Raw genomic sequence first — 24,441 nt, forward strand, 5'->3', positions numbered from 1 at the left:
AAGGGTTAGAGGTAGGACCTCTCTCCCACCATAAAGTTTCAAAGGATTGCGGGTGAAGGTGGATGAACCTGGAAACTGATTCTATTTTCTTAATCTTAGTATTTCAGCCCCTACGTATCAGCAGACATGCGCAAGATGGCCACAGCATTTAACACCACCGTGGCAGCGCTGGAGGATGAGCTGACCCAGCTGATCCTGGAAGGATTGATCAATGCCAGAATAGACTCTCATAGCAAAGTGAGTGTCCTCACACCTCCCTCTGTTTCTGATGGCAAGTGCTAGGTTGTTGCTGTACCACCATCTTGGTTAATACAGCAGGAGCGTTGCTTTTTAGTGACAAGCTCTTGAAGAACTGTTTCACTCTCCCTTTCTTTGCTCTTGGAGTACAGTTTGAAGCTGCATTTGCCTGTATTGAGGGTGTGTTTGCCTAGCTGATATGTCAAGGGTTTGAGTCCTGTAGATCCCTCCTGGTCTGTTGTGTGGAAGGAGTTTCCTAGTAATTGAGCCCCTTTCCAGTTCCTGTGTTGAGTTCTTCTTGTTGGTTACAGATTCTTTATGCTCGGGATGTAGACCAGCGCAGCACCACCTTTGAAAAGTCCTTATTAATGGGCAAAGAGTTTCAGCGACGTGCCAAAGCCATGATCCTGCGGGCAGCAGTCCTGCGCAACCAGATACACGTCAAGGTGAGCAAAGGACCCCTTTGTCATGGAATCTGAGATAAAGGGCATCCATTTGGATGATGTGGTGCAGAGGGGTAAAAGCTGGTGACTAGGGACTCTAGGGAAAGAGGTTTGCTGTACTCACAAGAGAATGGTTTCTGAGAACATTAGAGAATGGAGCTTGTAGCTAGCAGGACAAATCCTGGTTACTATTTACTCTAGTCAGTAGGTGATTGGCTGGTTAAATTACAACAAAGGAATTAATTATTAATAACTTTTATTTTCATGAGAGAAATTGAAATACTGCCCAAGAGATGGTTCTGCAGGACAGTGCCCTGGAGAGAGCAGGCTAACTGCTGTATAAAGTATTCACTGGATTCTATTGATGCTGTCGTAGTATGCTCATCCTTGTGGTATCTAAGTGCCAAATGGCATTCAAGTTCTGAATGTGTATTTGATTCAAGATAGGTGACCCATCACATACCTTGAATAGCTGAAGTGAATAGTTTGCAAACACCTCATAGTCTGTAAACTGTTGTGCAAATATTTGTGAATAACAAATTCTTTTGCAGAAATAGTGAATGATTTATGAACAGAAAAAATGATTGAAACTTAATATTTATTTGCAACTAAATAAACAAGCTTTGTGCTCCTGGTGTGTAGGGCCCACTCTCCACCCAATTCCTGCTGGGAAAGACGGAAAGCTGAGCTGAGAATGCCAGTACCCTGCTGTATGGTTTACCTGTGCTGAGCAAGCCCTCTCTGGGAGTGTTCTGTGTTTTTTAGAGCCCTGGTGCAGGGGCCGTTCCAGCTCATCACTAACCAGGGCTGTATTTTGTTTTCTTATTGCAGTCTCCTCCACGAGAAGGTAGCCAAGGCGAGCTCACTCCAGCTAACAGCCAGTCCCGGATGAGCACCAACATGTGAAAATCTTCATGTATGATCAAAGAACCCTCCCCCTCCCCCCCCCCACTTCTCTGACCCAGCTGTTCGTCCTATGTCCTAACCACAGACTATTGAGCCTCACAAACTATCCCTGTCATTCTCTCTCTCTTTCATTGGGGCTGGAAGGGTCAGGGCTGATGGTGGGGGCTAATGTTCAGATTCACATAACTTAATTCCTTTAGAACAGAAGCTGTCACTAAATGCAGCGTCCCTGGAATTGTCCATCATTTTAGTGCTGGTTGATGTTCTCTGCCCTATCCTCTGTATCCTCCACCCCAGAAAGAACTGGTAGTGTATTTCAGAGAGATGCTGATCTTGGGTCTCTTAAGCTGCTGTTAGAGCTTTCCAGGATCAGAACTGCAAAGGAAGATTGTAAGTTTGATGGATGGGGGTGTATCTAAAGGGAGACTATTTCACTGACCTGAAAGTGTTGCCTTGTCTCTGAGCAATGCATTGCTTTTTCTTTACTTCAAAGACCTCACACTGAAATGCTCTCCATGGTAGGGCCCAGCATTCAGCCAGAGGGGAGCTCCTCTCAGGAAGCACATTCTAGGACTTCTCACCCACCCTGGGAAATATGGCACTACTTCTGCATACTCAAAGGCATCTGTTTCAGGTTTTTGCACTTACCCTGGAGCCAACCTCTTTCAGTCTGGCCTGTCCTTTTTTCAAAGGCCTGTTTCCTAATTTGTTCCCACATGCATATCACTTGGCTTTGGATTTTGGTGATGGTTCGCCACTGCAGTAAGGCTCCATCTTGTGCATTTCACTTCATCAGCGTACAGTGGCTTCTTAACCTGTGCACCAGTGGCTCCTGGTGGCCTGAGTCAATGCCATAGAAATACAACACATCTGGGGCAGAAACCAACAGAAGCCAGCCCAGGCGCCTGATCGGCAGGTGCATGTGTCCCAACTTTCCTTTTATAAACGGGTTTAAGGTTGCAGCCCAGACCCCGGATAGTGTTGTACCAATGAACGTAGTCAAGTGTTGAATGTTCTGGAATTACAGCATCTTTATATTCATCCAGTCCCATAGGACTGACTGGTCCAGCAATTTACTACAAACAAATGTTATTGTTAATGCTATTTTTGTTTTAAAATAAGTCGTTATCCCTAGTGCATTAAAGAGGGCAATTAAAAAGCTCATTGCAATGTTTGGAGTTTTGTGTTAGTTTTTAGCTTTTGCTTTTAGCTTTGTCTTGATTCTTTTTTTTTATCCTATACTTGGTGATTTGATAGGCTCCTGTTTTGAGCATTTTAATATGGTTGGAGGTGTTTCGAAATAAGGTAATATCACTTGTATGAGGTGGTATGAAGAACACTGCTCGATGAAGTTTTTCTTTCTTGCTTTTCTGGCAGCCATGTGTAAGATGCATTTGCGTAGTTGCTAAACTGCAGCAACTTCCTCCATTTGTAGATTTCTGTTGCTGAAGCATTTTGTGGTTTATGTGAAGAAAGTTGAGGCAGTATTTATTGTGAAGTCTTTGGTTAGGTGTTGTGCATATTTTGGAATTTCAGTAATTTTGCATTAATCCAGACCCATCTTTGGAAGGGCTGAACTCACCTGAATAAGATCTGGTTCCAGGAAGCTTGGCTATTTTACCCTGATTCTCAGAAATACCTGACTAGTGAAGACCAGCCTGAGTCTATTTGAAGGCTATGCAAAGGCCTACCCAGCCCCTAATGTAAATTAGAACCGCCTCAATTAGCAGCCAAGAATAGCTGGAGTGCAGTGTGCTATGGCCCCTTCTCTTTTCCCCTCCCAAGGTCCAGTATTCTCTGGTCCTTACCCAGAGGCTTGGGAGAGGAAGGGTGTTGAGCTGCTTTGACAGCAGAGGCATCCCCTTACACAGTTGATATTCTCTAAGGGCCACTTCTACACATTTTATGCTACTGTAGTGATCTACAAAGTTTATGTCCCTAGAGAGAATTAGGTCCTTTCTAGCTGAGGCACAGATTTCTCAGTCATCCGCAGAGATGGAGAATACTTTGTTCTTGATCTGAGATCTGCCTCAAAACGGAATTGTAGATGTCACAATTTGAAAGGCCTAGCTCAGGGGTAGGCAACCTATGGCATGTGTACCAAAGGCGGCATGCAAGCTGATTTTCAGTGGCATTCACACTGCCCGGTTTCTGGCCACCGGTCCAGGGGGCTCTGCATTTTAATTTAATTTTAAATGAAGCTTCTTAACCATTTTAAAAACCTTATTTACTTTTACATACAACAATAGTTTACTTATATATTATAGACTTATAGAAAGAGACTTTCTAAAAACGTTAAAATGTATTACTGGCACATGAAACCTTAAATCAGAGTGAATAAATGGAAGACTCGGCACACCACTTCTGAAAGACTGCCGACCCCTGGCTCTAGCTCATATTCATCAAAAGCTATTTTTCTTTAAAAAGGGAGCAGAATTCATGATACTTTAGTGGAAGATTCAGCTCTAGTCCATCCACTCTTTAAGTTCCACGTCTTTAGCAAGGATGCTCTGATTAACGATGGCTATTAGTCTACAAAACTACTGTTCTTATCCTTAAATTAGATAGTATATCAGCCTACTAGACACAGCCATCAAGCCAGGTTCTTTATGCTCAAACAGCAACTCTACTCCCTGGCCTAATTACTAGCCTGCATATTAACTGGGGTGCAGCACAAATTCATAGATTATAGGACTGGAAGGGACCTCGAGAGGTCATCGTGTCCAGTCTCCTGCCCTTATGGCAGGACCAAATACTGTCTAGACCATTCCTGATAGACATTTATCTAACCTACTCTTAAATATCTCCAGAGATGGAGATTCCACAACCTCCCTAGGCAATTTATTCCAGTGTTTAACCACCTTGCAAGTTAGGAACTTTTTTCCTAATGTCCAACCTAAACCTCCCTTGCTGCAGTTTAAGCCCCTTGCTTCTTGTTCTATCATTGGAGGCTAAGGTGAACAAGTTTTCTCCCTCCTCCTTATGACACCCTTTTAGATACCTTTTGAAAACTGCTATCATGTCCCCTCTCAGTCTTCTCTCTTCCAAACTAAACAAACCCAATTTTTTCAGCCTTCCTTCATAGGTCATGTTCTTAAGACCTTTAATCATTCTTGTTGCTCTTCTCTGGACCCTCTGCAATTTCTCCACATCTTTCTTGAAATGTGATGCCCAGAGCTGGACACAATACTCCAGTTGAAGCCTAACCAGCGCAGAGTAAAGCGGAAGAATGACTTCTCGTGTCTTGCTCACAACACACCTGTTAATGCATCCCAGAATCATGTTTGCTTTTTTTGCAACAGCTTCACACTGTTGACTCAGATGTAGTGCAAAGGTTGACAAATGAGAGATCCACCCTAGAGGCCAGCTTAAGCCAAAATGCAAGAGACCTAGTACCAAAAAATACTGAATAGGGTCAAATTCTGCTGTCCAGTGCGCCCCTTCAAGACTCAGTCTTTCATCATGGATCCTTATCCTCCCTCCACCTTTTTCCTTCTTTTGGCTGTCTTCCTCCATTTCTTTTCTCCTTTGTCTCTATCTCTTTAGGTTAATGGTTAAAGTGGAGGGAATGTTCCAAGAGGTCCTTGCTAATTGAAAGTGGTGTTTTTTCTGATCTCTTTAGGAAAGTCGTGAAATCAATCACAGGCAAAATATTGGAGAGTGGCTGATATGGGACTTAATTATATTATACTCCTTTAATTCTTGATTGATTAATGCCAATCAACAAAGGTTTATGGAACACAGATCCTGTCACACTAATCTGATATTTTTTGATGAGATTACAGATTTGGTTGATAAAAGGTAATTATGTCTTAGACTTCAAGTCATTTGATTTGGTACTTCATGACATTTTGATTAAGAATCTAGAAGGATACAAAATCAACAATGGCACACATTACATTCGTTAAAAACTGGCTAACTGACAAATCTCAAAATACAATTGTAAATGGGACGACATCATTGGTGCTGAGCTGTACAAATGCCTTATGATGGGGATTGATGGCAGGCATTGCATCTGGTATACTAGTTATCATGGTGCTCAAATGATGATAACTATTAAAAGTGGAAGAGATGTAGCTTTGGACAAGACCTTTTTGGGCTAGGAGGAAAGAGATCCCTTCATCAGAAAAGCTCCTTAGCACAGGATCTAGCAAGTCATAGGATTTTGGTTTGAGAAAGCTGATAAAAATCCCAAATTGAACTAATTTGATTTCTAGCTGTTTCCCATGGGGCTGCTTCGCCCACCATCCAAAAATATTTTAAAAGTGCCCTCCTCCTAACTGAAAATACCCTGATACTCACCTGTGCCAGCAACCCACTCCCCACTTCACCACTACCATAGTAATCTCCTAAACAAGTCTTTGAGGATTTGCATTTATACTGATCCATAACTAGAATGCTGCATGTAAGTAACAAACTAGAATTCTGTGAAAAGGCTTTTTCATTTTAAAGGATGCTCGGTTTGGCCCAGCCCATGGTTCTCTCTCCTGTTGCCCCACACATCACACTAGACCCAGTAGAGGAAAAAAAAAAAAAAGAACCAGCTTGCCTGTCTGGATTGGATAAGGGCTCATTACAAAGTCACTGCACCGTCAACAGACTTGATATGAAAAACTAGGCATTAAGGAAAGTAATTTCTTCAGATACAAAGTAGAATCACTAAGAGTTTTGCTATTCCAAGTCTAATCTGTAAAGAGAGATTACTGTAATGTACTTGCAACTACCTAAATCTTTTAAAATAAATCTCTTCCTCTATAACACAACCACTTAACCCAAAAGTCCCTATCTCCAAGATAAAAAAAAGAGGTATCTTTCCTTCATTTTGAAGAAGGGGTGCTGCATCTGAGAGCTAAAACCATTGGTTGCTAAATTTTAGCATGTTCTTTTTATGTAGAGCAGGGGTCGGCAACCTTTCAGAAGTGCTGTGCCGAGTCTTCGTTTATTCACTTTAATTTAAGGTTTCGCATGTTGGTAATACATTTTAACGTTTTTTAGAAGGTTTCTCTCTATAAGTCTATATATTATATAACTAAACGAATGTTGTATTGTAAAATAAACAAGGTTTTCAAAATGTTTAAGCAGCTTCATTTAAAATTAAATTAAAATGTTGATCTTACGCCGCCAGCCCACTGCTGGTTTGGGGTTCTGTTCACATAGGCCGGCAGCGGGCTGAGTGCAGGGGTCCAGCAAACAGAACCCCAGACCGGCAGCAAGCTGTGCGGGGCCGGCAGCCGGGACCCCAGACCAGCAGTGGTCTGAGTGGCTCAGCTCACTGCCGCTCAGGGGTTCCATCCTCCGGCTCCTGCCAGCCAGGATTCCGGCTGCCGGACTCGCTCAGCCCACTGCCAGTCTGGGGTCCCGGCCCTGCCCACATACAGCGGGTACCTACCCTCTCCCTGGTCCTGGCCCATTCTCTTCCTCTCTGCACTGAGCACAGGGCTGGGGGTGAAGGGTCTGGCCAGGAGCTAGAATGAGGGAGGGGGCTTAGGATGTGTGTGGGGGTCAGTGCAGGGGGCTGGAAGGGATATGCCCCTATTCCACCCCCCGCCTTCCTCAAGGCCCTGACTCTGCTCCTTCCCAACCCCCTCCTTCAGAAGGGCCATCAGCTGATCAGCCGGCAGGGAGGGAGGGAGGGGCAGGAACCCAGCACACTAGAGGAAGAGGCAGGGGAGCCAGCAGGACCAAGCTTTTGCCCCCTGCCCCTGTGGACGGGGGCAGGGAGAGCCGAGGGCAAAGAAGAGTGGGCTGGGCTGGATATGATTTTTAATGGCACGCTGCCATTAAAAATCGGCTTGCCTGCCATCTTTGGCACGCATGCCATAGGTTGCCAATGCCTGATGTAGAGGCTCAAAGCCCCTGTACAAACTCCTAATTCACAGTGCTCTGGTTTTACCAGACCCAGAAAATCTAGAGCTTTCATTTGAATGTATGTCGGTCCCCATAAGTCACTGTCTCTTTCTTCCCTTCAGGAGACCCTGTTTACAGTTAACACTCCCACAGGATAAAGCTTTAGAAGCCTTCTTGTTTGGTGTCTGGGTGCGGATTGTGGGGAGGTCCATGGCACATGCTGTTTCAATCTCCCATTACAGCAGGAGATGGCAGTGAGCAGTGCAGAAGTTCCACTGCAATCTGAGGGTAAGGAGAGATGGACTGCTGCAGATTTCACGTATGTCTCAGGCTAGCAGGTGTTGCAGTCAGTGGGAAGCCGCAGGTTTAAGTCAATTTTCTGATCTGAGATTTTATCCTGTAACATTGCAGACAGCTTGGTCTCCATTTCTTTAGTCTTTTACCATAACAGATTAATGTCTCTGAATTCACACTGTTGAAGTTCTCTGCAACATACAGAAAGACTTGTTTATAGAATGCCCATGGACAGGCACTATGAATCCGTACTCTGCAGGATGCATATAGAGCACCAGGGTTAGGCATATGCAGCACTGCTTGAGATACAGACAGACCTTGAGAGATTGTTTCTGTTGCAGAATAAAGAGTCTGCTGTCTGTCCTTTCACAGAATTCACCACTAGGAAAACAGCATGGTCCGTCTTGTAGTTAACCCCCTGGACTTGGGACTCAGGAGATCGGGGAAATGTGGTCTAAATGAAATTGCTACAAGGTGGGGTGCACAAGTGGTTGCAAGACATTATTCAGAGAGTGGTTATCAGTGGTTCACTCCTGGGGCAATTCTGCCAAATGCCTGCAGAAACACCCCTCCTTCCCAATGTCTGTGCTCCTTGCAGAATGGCAGGGAAGTAAAGGGTAGCCGAGTGGGGAGTAGGAGGATGACCATGAGTGCAGGCTCGGTTTTTGTGGGTGGGCAGTCCCCTCCCACGCCCCCCCCCACCACACAAACAGGGGCAAAGCACGGGGTGGGGGAGCACATGGGGTTACATGCCACTTCCCTCCCAATCCAAAAGGCCCTGTTTAGTATTGTAATAAGAAGACTGGGAGAGGACCTGATACCTCTCCAGATATGTTAATGGCGATTATAAAGACAACTGTGATCAATGGTTCTCCATCTTCCCTGACGGTAGGGCAAGAAGTCATGGCCTTAGTACATAGCAAGGGAGATTTAGGTTAGATTTCAGGAAGAACTTTCTAACTGTAAGGATAGATAAGCTCTGGAATAGGCTCCCAAGGAAGGTTGTGGAATCCCTGTTAATGGAGGTTTTTAAGAACAGGTTGAACAAACACCTCTCAGGGATGGTCTAGATTTACTTGGTCCGGCCTCGGGGACTGGCCTTGATGACCGCTTGAGGTCCCTTCCAGCCCTACATTTCTATGACTATGAATTCCTGGCTCTGCCAGATAATGTGTGACCTTGGACTAGTCTCTTAACCTCTAAGTGTATCTGCTCTCTGCTTATAAAATCTAGGTATTATTTCCTTTTGACCACCCTTTGATTTTGAGACTCATTTCTTTGACTATATATATGTATAGAGCCTAGCACACTAGGACCTCCTGTTCACTAGACTAACACTATGGAGAGTCAGTCACTAAATGCTACTGTCCTTAAACACTTAGCTTCCTTCCTGATCTGAAAATGTCCTGACCTGAAAATGTCATGTAAGTGACATTGACCCAGATGCTGAACATACTATATTCCTGAAGAAATATTAGTTTAACACTCCAGCAGGATGTTCTATTATCAAAGATTTATTCCCCACTTTTAAAACAGCACATGAAAGGTTAATGTACAACAGGCAGTTCATGACCTTAGCACATCATCTCCCGCCACCCCAGTGCAGCATTTTCAGGCCAGTGCTTCTGGCTGAGTCCTTTAAAGTCTTTAAAAGACATTGAGAACTTTAGTTGCATCCTTTTATTCAAAGGCAGGATATTTCCCTGAGTAAGCAGCTTTTCCTTAAATAAAACTTGTCCAGACCTTAGAACAAACCTGTGGAACTACGCCAGGCTGCTGGTCGTGCTCTGGAATGGCAGATTCTTTGGCCTAGGGAAACAGAGACAGGGAAGCAGATCCAGTAGAATCTAGTTTGAAGTCTCACAGTACCGTGTCAATACCCTCTTTCAGTCCAGCAGTTTCCTCCACATCCCCTTTCTGTGTCCTTTCAATCTTCTGCATCTCTGGTTGGCCACTTTTCCACAGAAGGGACTTTTCATATTTGGTTTTAAAAAGTAATCCATGACCTGACAAAGAAAGATAAATAATAAATTGACACTGAAGTGCCTGTTCAGTGGGGAACAGAGCAGCCACTGCCCTGGGGTAACTATGTGCAGTTCCGGAAAATTTATTATGCTTTTAGGTTGGAGATGCTGCACTCTGAGGCTTCAGGAGGAAGAGCAAAAGCTGGTGTTATGTTGGTGCTCTATTACAGTGGCCAATGCTAAGTAAAACATTTCCATGAAAGCTAGGACACTCAGGATTTTAAACTAATATTTCTAATTATGCATCTTAACAAAGAACATTAAAATGCCATACCACTTCCATATGTATTAATCACTTATTTTGACTTGGACAATTTGGTTTTATACAGGCCCAGTGGTGCCAAAGAACATGGCAGAGTGGTGGGGCTATACTTGCCTGGACAGTCTGCAATCTCTTTAAATGCTCTTTTCTTACAGCATCCTCGGCACAGATTAAACACACATTTGTTACCCTGGAAACAGATACACACCAGTTAAGTCGGTGGAAAAAAAAAATCTTCACTGAGCTGCTTGTGGGAAGCACAACTGCAAGGATGCATGCAGGGCTTCTGAAGACAGCTGTCATGGTCTGGGTTCCTGCAAACAGTGATGGGGACAGTCAGTCTTCAGGCTCCTGATAAACGATAGGGAGACTGGGGGTTGAGGGATGCAAAAATTAAGACCTGCCTGCTGGGCAAATGCTTTGTGATTCTAGGTGATGATTACGATCCCAGAACAACACTATTCCACCACCTAGGAATTTGTCCTGCCAAGCAGGAAATCCTGTTGATTAACATCAAATACTTGTAGGAAATTAAGATACTTTGAAACCCTTTCAGAAAGCATTTTTATGCTGTTATAAGTGGAGTTTGTCCTGTTTCTCTTCAGAAGCTTGATGTGAAAAAGTGCCACAGCCTCTTATTTCCTGGCTTTAGCTGCCACTCCACCCAAAATAAATACTCATCATTCCAAGGGAACTCATTTCCTCTTTTTTTAAATTCCTAAAATTGCCCAAATCATGGCAAGTAATAATGTAAGGCATGTCCCATCCTCTGAAGGTGAGTGAAGATGAGTCGTGGATATTTTGCAGCTCAGGAATAGCAGACTGTGTGCACGTAGGAAGGGGAAAAATGTATCTGCCAGATTTAATATCTGTAAAGCTCTTTTCTGGCTTTATTGTTGGGGGAAGTTTGTGCAACATGATTTGAGTGCAAACATTTCTAGATGGTGCTACAGCAGAAAAAACTGACAAAGGTGCTCTTTGCATTACGTTTATTGACAAAATAATAAACTTAGGACCAGTTAGGGTTGTGCTGTTGTGTCTCATGCTGTTCCGGAACGTCAAATTTCTGAAAATCAGGACCCGAAGCAATAAGGTATAGGCCAATACCACCTTAACTCTGCTCCCCCCTGCCACTGGGAATTAGCTGAATGCATGCTGAAATGCAATCACTGTCTGATGTACTTGAGTGAATAATGACAGGATTACTTGCAGCAGGCTTGGCAGAGCTGCAGCTGAGAGATGAGAATATCTGGGGATTAGTTTGAGAAGGACAGCAGAGCTGCAGCTGTGACAGGAGGAAATCCCTCCTTGGTTGGTCTATATTATCTCTGCCCACTGCTGTGTGAGCTCAAAGAAAAGAGGTGCATGTGTACCTTGAGGGGCTCAAGTGTGCCTCATTTCAGTGCTGAGTTCTGCAAGTTGTCAGGCACAGTGCATGGGTTCTTTTTTGCCAAGGGGCTTGTTAACAGTGAGGTGTGGTATGAGAGTGGTTTGTAAGTGGGGGGGGGGGGGGTGTTAATCCTTAAATGAATCCTGTGCCTGGGAGTGAATGATTTGCAAAAAAGGGGCTGATGGTACTGTACAATTTTGCACTTCTGACTGTTTCTGGGGCTTAGGCTCAGTATTTGTGTAGGACAGGCATACGTAGCTTCCTGTGCCACAGAGTTTGCCTAAACATGAGTTTTGCCTTAGCAACAATATGACATTAGAATCTGTCCTACAGTTGCATATCGTCCCTGAGCATTCTGCAAATATGAGTCATATAAAAAGTGTGCAGGGGTGTGTGCCTTATCACTTCAGTTCCTGATGTTTCAGACATTTGAGCATCATTGACCATGCTAGCCCAGACAAGCATGCAACAACCCTGTACCACTAGAACATCACTAATGAAAGGGTTTTTGTCCATGAATTTTGTAAGGTTATGAACACTGGAGGAATGCTCACTCCAGCAGTTGTAGTTTTGTCCTATAAATTCTCCTATGGTTAGGTACTCATCCCTCATGCATTTCCCATTACCTCATCTCAGACACAGGTGGCTCAGCACTTTTAGTCTCATTTTACAGATGGGAAAACTGAGGGAGAGGTGTCATAATTTTTCTAGTGGGCCACTGACAGCTAAAAACAGAACCAAGGTCACCTGTGCTGCAATGACAAATCCAGCTTCAGTGCATAAGGCTGAGATCATCTCAGTTGAATGAGAATACTCCCTGGAGATGTAAACAGTGCGAAACAATAGCTCTTGATAGGTCAGAACTACTCCATTTAACTCGGCTGGTGCGCTCATCCAGCCTCCCCTCTGCCAGTGCTTGACAGCATGTGCTATACAGGCAGCATGCCCATTCTCACCTCACTCTCAGTCCTAATGCTTGTTCTCAACTCCCCCCAGAATCAGCCAGGGCTTCCACAAATGCTGATTCACATGAAGGCCCCTTCAGATGGACAGGGCCCCCAACTTGCTTACATGAGAGGAGGCAGGGAAAGAATTTCAGACCCACCCTGCTCCTCCACATTGCCAAGGGCCAGTTCCCATGAGCCACAGTAAGGAGAGGGGATTGGCTTCCCTCCTCAGCATCTGGCTCCCCTCAGAGCAAGGGGCTCAGATTGTCTGACACCATTAGCATGACAGGGGGACCCCCCCCCCGAGCCTAGCACACAGATACAGGAGGAATGTGGAGCATTACTGTTCCCTGTAGGCCACCGTCTGACCTGAGTCCCTCCCTTCCCTAACCACCATGCCCCATTTAGCCCGCTCCCAGCAAATATGTGGCTATGTAATTTCTTTTCTTTTTTAAAGTAGTGTGTGTGTACGGCTAAATGGTCTGCTGTGCTCAAATTATAAATAAAATGCCCCTTTGGCAGAGGCAAGGTGTAGCAACAGGTTTGTTTCATTTCTTTTCCGATTAAGGGTGGCTGCTGAATTTGTATTGGCTGGTTCTAGCTCAGGTTCAACAACCAAGCATGGCCCCTGGAGCCAACTCTGTCCTGTGACAATGGGCTTGTTCACCACCCTTTCTACACAGGCACAGTGTAACCCCCTTGGGCACATTAGCACTAGACTCAACACTTCACGAAATACCATTTTCAATATTGTCCCCTCAAAGGGAGCTAGGGTAACTGTAAGCACTTGAGACCGTATGGGGAAAGAGCCATGGTTTGACAACCCCCCCCCCATCCCTCAGTCTGCAGGATGACACACTAAGAGAATGTCAACGTTATGAACTACAGCTCTCTCGAGCAACACAAAGAAAAGAATTTCCAGAAACAGTTGCTCAAATGATCCCCAAATCTGGCTCATTATCAGGGTTGAACAGTGCCTCAGGAGGTCATCTAGTCCAACCCAAAGCACAACCAATTCCCCCACTAAAATCATCCCAGCCAGGGCTTTATCAAGCTTAGCATTGGGGAGCACAGGCCACTGGCTGCACAGAGGTGGGTGATCACTGTGCAGCTCCCACCAGCACACAGACTCAGCGATGAGGCTGCACCCAATCCTGACACACTACAAGGACCAGGCCTGTGCCAAAAACACCCAAAGGCCATGCCCCTCTGTGCACCAGGTGCGGACAGGCAGGCTCAGCGGGGCAGGATCCAAGTGTGGGGGGGATCCAGGTGTGGCTTGAGATGGTTCTGTGTGGGGCACTATGGGGTGCAGGTGGCTCAGTAGGGGAGCCAGGTGTGGGGTGGTGAATCTGGACACACAAGGACTTGTTGAGAGTTCTGGGTGCAATGGTAATGGGACTCTGCAATGGTGTCCAAGTGAAGGTGCTTGGTGCAGGAGGGAGACAGAGCTCAGCAGGGAGTGTGGTGGGAGCTTAGTTGGGGGGGGGGGAGGTTCCAGATGCAGCTGGTTGGGCTTGGGAGTGTGTGCAGCTCCAGGTGGCTAGTCGGGGTGATCCAGGTGCAGAGGGAGTGGGGCTCAGTTGGAATGGGGGTCTGAGTGCAGGGGGGATGAGGCTCAGCAGGAGGAGCTGGGTATGAGGGGTTCTGGATGCACAGGGAGTGGATGAGGGAGCAGCTCCCTGAAGAGGGATCCCTCCCACTACAGCTGAGGAGTGATGGGTGCAGGAAGCGCAGAGAGGTGGTGGGAGAGGAGGGAGAAGGAGTTTGCAGAGCCTCCTTTAGCTGAGGGAGAAATCTGGTGATGGGCATGACCCGACCCTGGATGCCATGCAAGGGAAGAGGAAGTCCCGGCAGCCCCAGCTCAGCCAGGATGAGCAGCTGAACCCGACACCGGGTAGGAGCCACCAGGCTCACATTACCACTCCTGAGGTTTTCCCTTTCCTTCCCCATCAGAAAGTCATTATTCTGTGGGGGAGCAAAGAAATCAGCGAAGGACATAAATTCTGCTCATGCGCAGTGGCGCAGAATTCCCCCAGGAGTAATGTGGACAAGGGGGAATCCCGAGGATATAGTGTACTTAGAAAGCCTTTGACAAGGTTCCTCACCAAAGGCTCTTAACCAAAGTAAGCTGTCATGGGATAAGAAGGAAGGTCCTCTCATGGATTAGTAACTGGTTAAAAAGATAGGAAACAAAGGGCAGGAATAAAAGGTCAGTTTTCAGAATGGAAAGAGGTAAATAGTGCTGTCCCTCAGGGCTCTGTACTGGGAGCAGTCCTATTCATAAGTGATCTAGAAAAAGGGGTAAACTGTGAGGTGGCAAAATTTGCAGATGAATCAAAACCACTCAAGATAGTGAAGTCCAAAGCAGACTGCAAAGAGCCACAAAGGGATCTCTCAAAACCGGGTGACTGGGCAACAAAATGGCAGAGGAAATTCAGTGTTGATAAATGCAAAGTAATGCACAATGGAAAGCATAATCCCAACTACACATATAAAATGATGGGGTCTAAATTAGCTGTTACCACTCAAGAAAGATCTTGGAGTAATTGTGCATAATTTTCTGAAAACCTCCACTCTATGAGCAGCGGAGGTCAAAAAAGTGAATAGAATGTTGGGAATCATTAACAAAGGGATAGATAAGACAGAATATCATACTGCCCATATATAAATCCATGGTATGCCCACATTTTGAATACTGGCTGCAGATGTGGTCGCCCCATGTCAAAAAAAGATATATTGGAATTGGAAAAGGTTCAGAAAAGGGCAACAAAAATGATTAGGGGTATGGAACAGGTTCTGTATGAGGAGAGATTAATAAGACTGGAACTTTTCAGCTTAGAAAAGAGAGGACTGAGATCTATAAAATCATGACTGGTGTGGAGAAAGTAAAGAAGTGTTATTTAGTCCTTCTTAGAACACAAGACTTAGGGGTCACCAAATAAAATTAATAGGCAGCATGTTGAAACAAACATAAGGAAGTATTTCTTCACACAACACACAGTCAACCTGTGGAACTCTTTGCCAGAGGATGTTGTGAAGGCCAAGACTATAACAGGGTTCAAAAAGAACTAGATACATTAATGGAGGATAGGTCCGTCAATGGCTATTACCCAGGATGGGCAGGGATGGTGTCCCTAGCCTCTGTTTGCCAGAAGCTGGGAATGGGCAACAGGGAATGGATCACTGGATGATTGCTTGTTCTTTCCCTCTGGAGCATCTGGCATTGGCCACTAACAGAAGACAGGATCCTGGGCTAGATGGACCTTTGGTCTGACCCAGTATGGCCATTCTTATGTTCTACCTGAGAAAACATCATACCACAAATTCTGAAAACAAACAGTGCCTTTCTTCTTCATTCTGGGAGTCTTGTCTATTTGGCCTAGAAGCTCTTGAGGCCAGGTGTCTTTTGCTGGCTGTTTAGAAACTCTAGCACAATACGCACATTGCTACCACTGTAATAATGCTAATAGTAGCAAGTGTAAACGATAATATGAGATGAGCTGACCCATCACCTTTGCTTCTCTCAGTCAAGACAAAGGGCACAGAGCTCACCCACCTGCAGCAGAACCTAGTTCACAAGAACAGAGTGAAATCCCACTGCCCTCTCAGTACTGAACAAAGAAATAAACCAATGAATTGTGCAACCAACAAAAATCTTATTAGAGGAAAGCTCCTGCTTTTTAATCTAAAGAACATCTTGTGTAACTAAGGGCAACATCTTCCTCATACTCAGGACGGAAGAGTGCCCACCCGCCTGGACTGTATCCTACCATAGCCTCAAACTGTGGGATTTTCCCTTTACTGGAAACAAATCAAAGTTTCTCATCACTCTAGCTTTCTGTTTGCTGCAGACCTTTTCCTTAACATTATGGGTATGTCGACACTGCAATTAAACATCCATGGCTGGCTCATGCCAGCTGATGCAGCCATTCCCAGTCTCTATTCAAGCCTAACTTGGTGTCTAATTTGCATATTAATTCAAGTTCAGCAGTTTCTTGCTGGAGTCTGTTTTTGAAGCTTTTCTGGAATGGCTGAGCCATTACACACACTGAATCTATTTTCCCATGTTAAGCATTTTCACATCTCTTGTCAAACTGTCTGTAATGGGCTATCTTGATTATCACTACAAAAGTTTTTCTCTTAATTAATTAATTAGCTTTTTAGATTTGGTAGGACAACTCCCACCTTTTCGTGTTCTCTGTATGTGTATATATATTTCCTTACTATATGTTCCATTCTATGCATCTGATGAAGTGGGCTGTAGCCCACGAAAGCTTTATGCTCAAATAAATGTGTTAGTCTCTACGGTGCCACAAGGGCTCCTGTTCTTAGTGCGGCTACAGACTGACATGGCTGCTGCTCTGAAACCTGTCAGAATGGGACAACTTTCATTAATAAATAGGGCTGTCAATTAATCGCAGTTAGCGCAAGCAATTAACTCAAAACAAAATTAACTCGATTACAAAAATTAATGTTAATCATGAGTGTTAAAAAATTTATCGCAGTTTTAATCGCACTGTTAAACAATACCAATTTAAATTTATTATAAATATTTTTGTATTTTTTTCTACATTTTCAAATATATTGACTTCAATTACAACACAGAATACGAAAAGTACAGTGCGCACTTTAATCAAATAATATACAAATATTTGCACTGTAAAAAAGGTAAAAGAAATAGTATTTTTCAATTCACCTGATATAAGCACTGTAATGCAATCTTTTTATCATGAAAGCAAATGTGAATTTTATCAACTTACAAATGTAGAATTATGTAAAATAAATAAATAAATAAATAACTGGACTCAAAAATAAAACAATGTAAAAACTTTAATGCTGACAAGTCCACTCAGTCCTACTTCTTGTTCAGCCAATCACTAAGATAAGTTTGTTTACATTCACAGGAGATAAAGCTGCCTGCTACTTACTGACAATGTTACCTGAAAATGAGAACAGGCGTTTGCATGGCACTGTTGTAGGCGACACTGCAAGGTATTTACATGCCAGATATGCTAAACATTCATATGCCCTTTCATGCTTTGACCTCTAGATTATATTATTTTGTATTACAAATATTTGCAAAGTTAGCACTATGTACACTTTGTATTCTGTGTTGTCATTGAATATATTTGAAAATGTAGAAAATCATCCAAAAATATTTATAACAAATTTAAATTGGTTTTCTGTTACTATTTAACAGTGCAATTAAAACCTGATTAATTTTTTTAATCTCACAAGTAATTCAGATTACTTTTTTAAATCATTTCTCATCCCTATTAATAAGCCTTCCCCATAGTGAAGTTTGCATTTGATCTGATATCCCACAAAACAAATGCCTTTTTATTAGTGGAACCCTCAGCACTGAAGAGGATTAATTTTCTCTTCTAATGAAGGGAATAGATCAAAATCCTCCAGTTCTGTCTCTACCACTACCAGGCATAGATATAGAGTTTGATTCTCATTTAAATCTGATGTGTGCCTTGCCTTTCATTAGTATTTTTTCCTTTTAAATTTCCTGCTGTTACTGTAGACCAACTGCTCTTCCTTACTCAGTCACTGGAAAGTTTGAAATATCTGTCTTGTATACCTATTAAGAGAATCACTCAAATGTTTAATCCTTACAGAAAGCTATACAAATAACCACAGTATGAGCTTTATTACCTAGCAAACAGAGAAGTTCTCATGCTGCAATTAGTAAAAGTTCATTTGGTCAGAGATTTGATTCCAAGTGTGCTTGAGGGACTGATATTTAATAATGTAACAATCTCTCAGATGATTTAGCAATTCAAACTGCTGGCAAGAGGTGCTGAGAATAAACCACCAAAACTGCTCTTTGCAGGAAGAAGAGAGATTAAAGTATCCAGAATAATCTATTTATAGGTCATCTTTACCCTAGATAATAGCTTTATCTCAGCATCTGATATAATCACGTGTCTAATTAGCACAATGGCCTTAGCCTGAGAAGCAGGATATATTGTTTGCATTTCATCAGAGTTTAAACAGCATCCATTACTAGACACTTGAAAAGGGATGGACCTACCTTTGGGTTTCCACAATGATCACATTTTGCATATTTAGCTGGAAAAGAGAAACAAATTTGGTCTATGAATATCCCAGAGAGTGAATGATATCCAAAAGAGAACAGCAAATTGAATGCTCCAGGGTGACCAACCTTTGCAGCCAGAAGGTGCATTTCTGTAGGAGCAATATTTTACACATACACAAAAATTAAAAAGGGATTAAAAGATTTTGCTGAAGTTTAAAAAAAATTCTCTGAACTAAGACCAAACATAGAAATATTAATCCCAATGAATTTATTTGAGAAAGTTATAAAACAAGTTGGGGAGAGAAGAAAGGGGAGCTGTTTAAAATAGACACTGCATTTCAACAATAGTGACTGCAGCTGTTATAACAGAGTTTATGAAGCACTCCAAGATGAAAGACCTGATTTCACTGTGAAACTGGTGATAATCTGCCCCTTTCACAATGAATTCCCTTCTTCCTGGTCAACTCCACTTAGACTGAGTTTCCTGTTCCCAAGGTTTCCCAAGCCCCCTTTCTGGTCTAGTTGTAGGAAATTTTTCCCAATTGCATAATGGGAATAAAGAGGAGAAGGTAGAGGTGGCTTTATACTAAAAGGTAATGCTAGCAGCCTTCCCCCTTCCTTGTGCCGATCAGGATTAGGACAGGTTATCTTACGTTTCAAAGATGGATCAAAGCGTTTATTTGGATTTCTCAGTTTTTTCTTTTGTTTATTCTTTGAGAGAGTATCAGAGTTTCCATCATCCTCATCCTCCAGGGCTCGTTTCCCTCGCATGCCTCCTTCACTCCCACTGGTTCTATTTTCCTTACACAGCTCCTTTGGCCTGAAATGGTTGAACATCATTGTAAATTAACAGAAGGGGGACAACTGGGTGTTCCTTCGCCAACAGTACTTTTACAGAAGCCTAAGCAAAATGCGTTGTCTATCATGGCTGTCACAGGTGAGACACAGCCCTTAAAAGCATGGAAGAAAAGCTCAAATATTAGGGGTTTTACAGAATAGCTCAGAATTCTAAGGCTGCTATTAAAGCAAAAAGGCAGGAGAGCAGTATCCTGTGCGTAGTGGGCAGCTAAATTAGTCAGTTCCATAAAAAGCTTTTTGTTCCCAGGGTAAATGTTTGTACTGAAATTCTCAGTTGGATAGTCTTCTCCTGCAACCCAAGATTTTCCCTCTAGGCAGGTGGTGCTATCAGTTTAAAAAGATCTCATGCAAAACACACAATCATCTCTGATACAAAGGGCATTCAATCCCCATCTCTACTCCACTGGCAGATATAGGTAACAGATGAATGCTGCCTGTAACTACAGCACATTGCCGAGTAGCAGTGTTTGCTTCATGTGCTTGTCCCTATTCTAAGCTTCATTTGATCTATTTTATTTTTTATTTTCTAGAGGTAGATAATAAACTTGAGGAAGGAACTAAAAGGGGAAGATAACTTTTTGTTAATTACTCCCCCCCCCAATACCTTCCTTGAGATGTTATTTTTAAAAACTATCCAGTCTTTGTTTTCTATAAACAATCTTTCAGGGCATAAAACCTGGAAATGGGTATTCTGAGGTAGTGGCACACATGCATCCTGTCCAGTAAGTTCTCCTAGGGGCAGTGCTAGAGTAGGCAACTTACCCTGGCCTGATGTATGGCTGACAGATCCAATGGAAGAAAGGCAATCCTCCCTTCGGCTCCTCTCCTTCTTTCTGATTAGCTATTTCCTCCTGCAGGATACAATTACAACCAATGATACCTATTCAATTTGCCTAGATGCACCCATGTCATTACTACCTTAACTTCCTGGAAAGGCACAAAAAAAAAACAACTTACACACACCGACAGTTACAAATGGAAAAACTCACCCTCAGATAAAGCTATGGAAAAAACATAGCAGATCTGAACACTAAAGAAAGAAATTTGAATGGGAGGGGCCAGTACAACATTTAGCTAGCCAGGCAGTGATGCTGGTAGGTTACGAAGTTCCAAGACTGCACGAACACAGATCAAGTGCACGTGACACCAGCAGGTTCCCTCCAAGTAGGGTCAGTGTTACTCCAGCAGTTAAGGCCCACGTTGGTACCTGGCATCGCAGCTTCAGGTCTCTGTTGACATCTGCAATGCCCTTTAGTGTCTTCGCTTTTGCCAGTTCTTCACGAAGCTGCTGGTAAACCTGCAGCCTGAGACAAATCCCAAACATCCAGTTACTTTCATTTACCATTTCTAAATTATGAAGACTGAACAATTCCTTTATAAGAAGTTTTTTCTTGACGCATTTGCCAATTGCCAAGAATTTAGCTGTTTCATTCTTCAAATACTAACTTCTCTGACTTGGTTTTGCGATTAGGTCAGAATGTGAACTCTGTGATACCATGCTCATTTACACAAAAGAAGATTGAAGTCCTAACATTATTAGGAAAATCGTATCAGTGGGTGGATATCTATAATCAGAGATTCCATAAGGCTAATTATGTCTGCTGGCACCTAGAGTGAAGGGACAGGCAGGGACTTCTCCAGTTTCAGAGAGAAAATGAATGAATCAGTTTCCCAGGGATATCTGTGAAGGTTAAAGGCCTCAGAAAACATCTCTCTCTCCATGCATAACCAAGAGAGGCTAATCTAGCATCAGCAAGATTGGCCAACCTTCTCCCAAAAGGCAAAGTACTTCCACGCAAGGAATGGGCTATCTAAATGGGCTATCTTGATTATTGCTACAAAAGTTTTTTTTCTCCTGCTGACAATAGCTTATCTTAATTAATTAGCCTCTTACAGTTGGTTGGGCAACTCCCACCTTTTCATGTTCTCTGTATGTATATATATCTCCTCACTATATGTTCCATCCTATGCATCTGATGAAGTGGGCTGTAGCCCATGAAAGCTCATGTTCAAATAAATGTGTTACTTTCTAAGGTGCCACAAGTACTCCTGTTCTTTTTGCGGATACAGACTAACATGGCTGCTACTCAGAAACCTCTCAAAAACACTATAGCACTGTGGAGATACTCACGTGTGATGCCAGAGCTTGAAGAGATGAGCCCTGACATAAGACAGTGGGCAAGGATATTGGTGCACTATCTCCAGGTACTCCTCAGTCATCTCCCATACCACAGGGTTTCGGCCCTCAAACAGAGCTGGGTTATGAAGATTACCCTCTGGGGAATAACAAAGAGGAATTCTAAAAATTTCATTTCAGGGTAAAGCAAGTGGCACAACCTCTTGTGTCCATGAGCTGAACTAGCTGTGTCCTGGCCTGGCCTGACCACCCAGGAGGGACCATTAGATCAGCAGGTCTGACCTCTTGTATAACATAGGCCATTACATTTCACTCAGTTATCCCTGTATTGAGTCCAATAACTTGTGTTTGGCTAAAGCATCTCCCATGAAGGTATCCAGTCTTGATATGAAGACATCAAGACCTGGAGAATCTACCATTTCTCTTGATGGTTCGTTCCAATGGTTAATCACTCTCACTGTTTAAAAATGTGTGCCTTATTTTTAATCTGAATTTGTCTGGCTTCAGTTTTGAGCCATTGGTCCTTGTTATGCCTTCTCCACTATATTAAAGCGCCCTTTAGTACTCAGTATTTTCTCCCCATGAGAAATGTAATTGAGTCTCTCAGCGCTTGGGATTGTCTGTTGCAAAGCCTATCTTGCAATTAGGTTCCTATGACATTTTTATAACAGGGGCAGGAGGTAGGAACAGGAGGAGGGGGAGGAGAGAGAACTTCCCTCACAACACTTAGCCCAGTGGTTAGGGCACTCCTTTGGGATGTGAGAGAACCCCAGTTAAGGCCTCCCTCTATCTCAGGGGTAGAAGGGATTTGAACAGGACCTTCCACCTCTGAGGTGAGTGCCCTAGCCACTAGACTATTGGACAGTCCGATGTGAGGCTCTCAATCTCTCCCATGGGGCCTGCTTCTGGGATTTAGGAACTAAGTCCTTTTGTGAATCTAGCCCTTAGGTTGTTGTGGGTTTTTTTAACTGGTTTTGTAAAACAAACTAAATGTTTTGTTATTTCAACAATAGATTAAAATCCACAATAAACTAAATTATAAATGCTGTTTTCCAAATGGCACTAAGAGTAGAGCATCTTACCTAACAGTTTTGTAAAATCCATATATACATAAAAAACCCTAAAGGACCTGATCCTGCAAACACTGAAGCAGGTAAATTACGTTATTCACAAGACCAGTCCCATTGACTTTAATGAGACTACTCCTATGCTTGAAGTTAACTTGAAGTAATTGCAGACAACTTTTTGTTTCAGAAAGTTGAAAAAGCTAGTAGGGGGGAAGCTGTTCTAGACTTGATTTTAACAAATAGGGAGGAACTTGTTGAGAATTTGAAAGTAGAAGGAAGCTTGGGTGAAAGTGATCATGAAATCATAGAATTTGCAATTCTAAGGAAGGGTAGAAGGGAGTACAGCAGAATAGAGACAATGGATTTCAGGAAGGCGGATTTTGGTAAGCTCAGAGAGCTGATAGGTAAGGTCCCATGGGAATTAAGACTGAGGGGGAAAACAACTGAGGAAAGTTGGCAGTTTTTCAAAGGGACGCTCTTAAGGGCCCAAAAGCAAGTTATTCCGATGGTTAGGAAAGATAGAAAATGTGGCAAAAGACCACCTTGGCTTAACCACGAGATCTTGCGTGACCTACAAAATAAAAAGGCGTCATATAAAAAATGGAAACTAGGTCAGATCACAAAGGATGAATATAGGCAAATAACACAGGAATGCAGAGGCAAGATTAGAAAAGCAAAGGCACAAAATGAGCTCAAACTAGCTATGGGAATAAAGGGAAACAAGAAGACTTTTTATCAATACATTAGAAGCAAGAGGAAGACTAAGCACAGGGTAGGCCCACTGCTCAATGAGGAGGGGGAAACAGTAACGGGAGACTTGGAAATGGCAGAGATGCTTAATGACTTCTTTGTTTCGGTCTTCACTGAGAAGTCTGAAGGAATGTCTAGTATAGTGAATGCTTACGGGAAGAGGGTAGGTTTAGAAGATAAAATAAAAAAAGAGCAAGTAAAAAATCACTTAGAAAAGTTAGATGCCTGCAAGTCACCAGGGCCTGATGAAATGCATCCTAGAATACTCAAAGAGTTAATAGAAGAGGTATCTGAGCCTCTAGCTATTATCTTTGGGAAATCATGGGAGACGGGGGAGATTCCAGAAGACTGGAAGGGGGCAAATATAATGCCCATCTATAAAAAGGGAAATAAAAACAACCCAGGAAACTACAGACCAGTTAGTTTAACTTCTGTGCCAGGGAAGATAATGGAGCAGGTAATCAAAGAAATCATCTGCAAACACTTGGAAGGTGGTAAGGTGATAGGGAATAGCCAGCATGGATTTGTAAAGAACAAATCGTGTCAAACTAATCTGATAGCGTTCTTTGATAGGATAACGAGCCTTGTGGATAAGGGAGAAGCGGTGGATGTGATATACCTAGACTTTAGTAAGGCATTTGATACGGTCTCGCATGATATTCTTATAGATAAACTAGGAAAGTACAATTTAGATGGGGCTACTATAAGGTGGGTGCATAACTGGCTGGATAACCATACTCAGAGAGTAGTTGTTAATGGCTCCCAATCCTGCTGGAAAGGTATAACAAGTGGGGTTCCGCAGGGGTCTGTTTTGGGACCGGTTCTGTTCAATATCTTCATCAACGATTTAGATGTTGGCATAGAAAGTACGCTTATTAAGTTTGCGGACGATACCAAACTGGGAGGGATTGCAACTGCTTTGGAGGACAGGGACAAAATTCAAAATGATCTGGACAAACTGGAGAAATGGTCTGAGGTAAACAGGATGAAATTCAATAAAGATAAATGCAAAGTGCTCCACCTAGGAAGGAACAATCAGTTTCAGACATACAGAATGGGAAGAGACTGTCTAGGAAGGAGTATGGCAGAGAGAGATCTAGGGGTCATAGTAGACCACAAGCTTAATATGAGTCAACAGTGTGATACTGTTGCAAAAAAAGCAAACATGATTCTGGGATACATTAACAGGTGTGTTGTAAACAAGACACGAGAAGTCATTCTTCCGCTTTA

General features: G+C 43.1%; 2 protein-coding genes across 10 annotated transcripts in view; one reads left to right on the top strand and one right to left on the bottom strand.

Annotated features, from left to right (window-relative positions):
- Positions 1–17,352, top strand: part of GPS1 (G protein pathway suppressor 1) — a 37,852-nt gene extending 20,500 nt beyond the window's left edge. For 3 of the 7 annotated variants that reach the window (XM_030534923.1, XM_030534925.1, XM_030534924.1), the window contains exons 12-14: positions 100–237; positions 549–683; positions 1,512–2,750. In XM_030534923.1, coding sequence (XP_030390783.1) covers positions 100–237; positions 549–683; positions 1,512–1,586 — 348 coding nt within the window. In that variant the 3' untranslated portion in view covers positions 1,587–2,750. Of the gene's footprint in view, positions 1–99; positions 238–548; positions 684–1,511; positions 2,751–5,208; positions 6,161–7,555; positions 7,722–10,168; positions 10,236–17,257 lie in introns of those variants that run through there. The other 4 variants (XM_030534920.1, XM_030534919.1, XM_030534921.1 and 1 more) reach the window with 4 other exon arrangements.
- The window catches only part of DUS1L (dihydrouridine synthase 1 like), a 29,480-nt gene continuing 14,260 nt past the window's right edge, over positions 9,222–24,441 (bottom strand). For all 3 annotated transcript variants that reach the window (XM_030534927.1, XM_030534926.1, XM_030534928.1), the window contains exons 8-14: positions 21,389–21,533; positions 20,465–20,561; positions 20,020–20,108; positions 19,053–19,219; positions 18,394–18,431; positions 10,128–10,203; positions 9,222–9,733 (exon numbers count right to left, since the gene is read on the bottom strand). In XM_030534927.1, coding sequence (XP_030390787.1) covers positions 9,588–9,733; positions 10,128–10,203; positions 18,394–18,431; positions 19,053–19,219; positions 20,020–20,108; positions 20,465–20,561; positions 21,389–21,533 — 758 coding nt within the window. In that variant the 3' untranslated portion in view covers positions 9,222–9,587. The remainder of the gene's footprint in view (positions 9,734–10,127; positions 10,204–18,393; positions 18,432–19,052; positions 19,220–20,019; positions 20,109–20,464; positions 20,562–21,388; positions 21,534–24,441) is intronic.

This window comes from Gopherus evgoodei, chromosome 15 (assembly GCF_007399415.2).
Source record: "Gopherus evgoodei ecotype Sinaloan lineage chromosome 15, rGopEvg1_v1.p, whole genome shotgun sequence".
NCBI classification, from domain to species: Eukaryota; Metazoa; Chordata; order Testudines; family Testudinidae; genus Gopherus; species Gopherus evgoodei.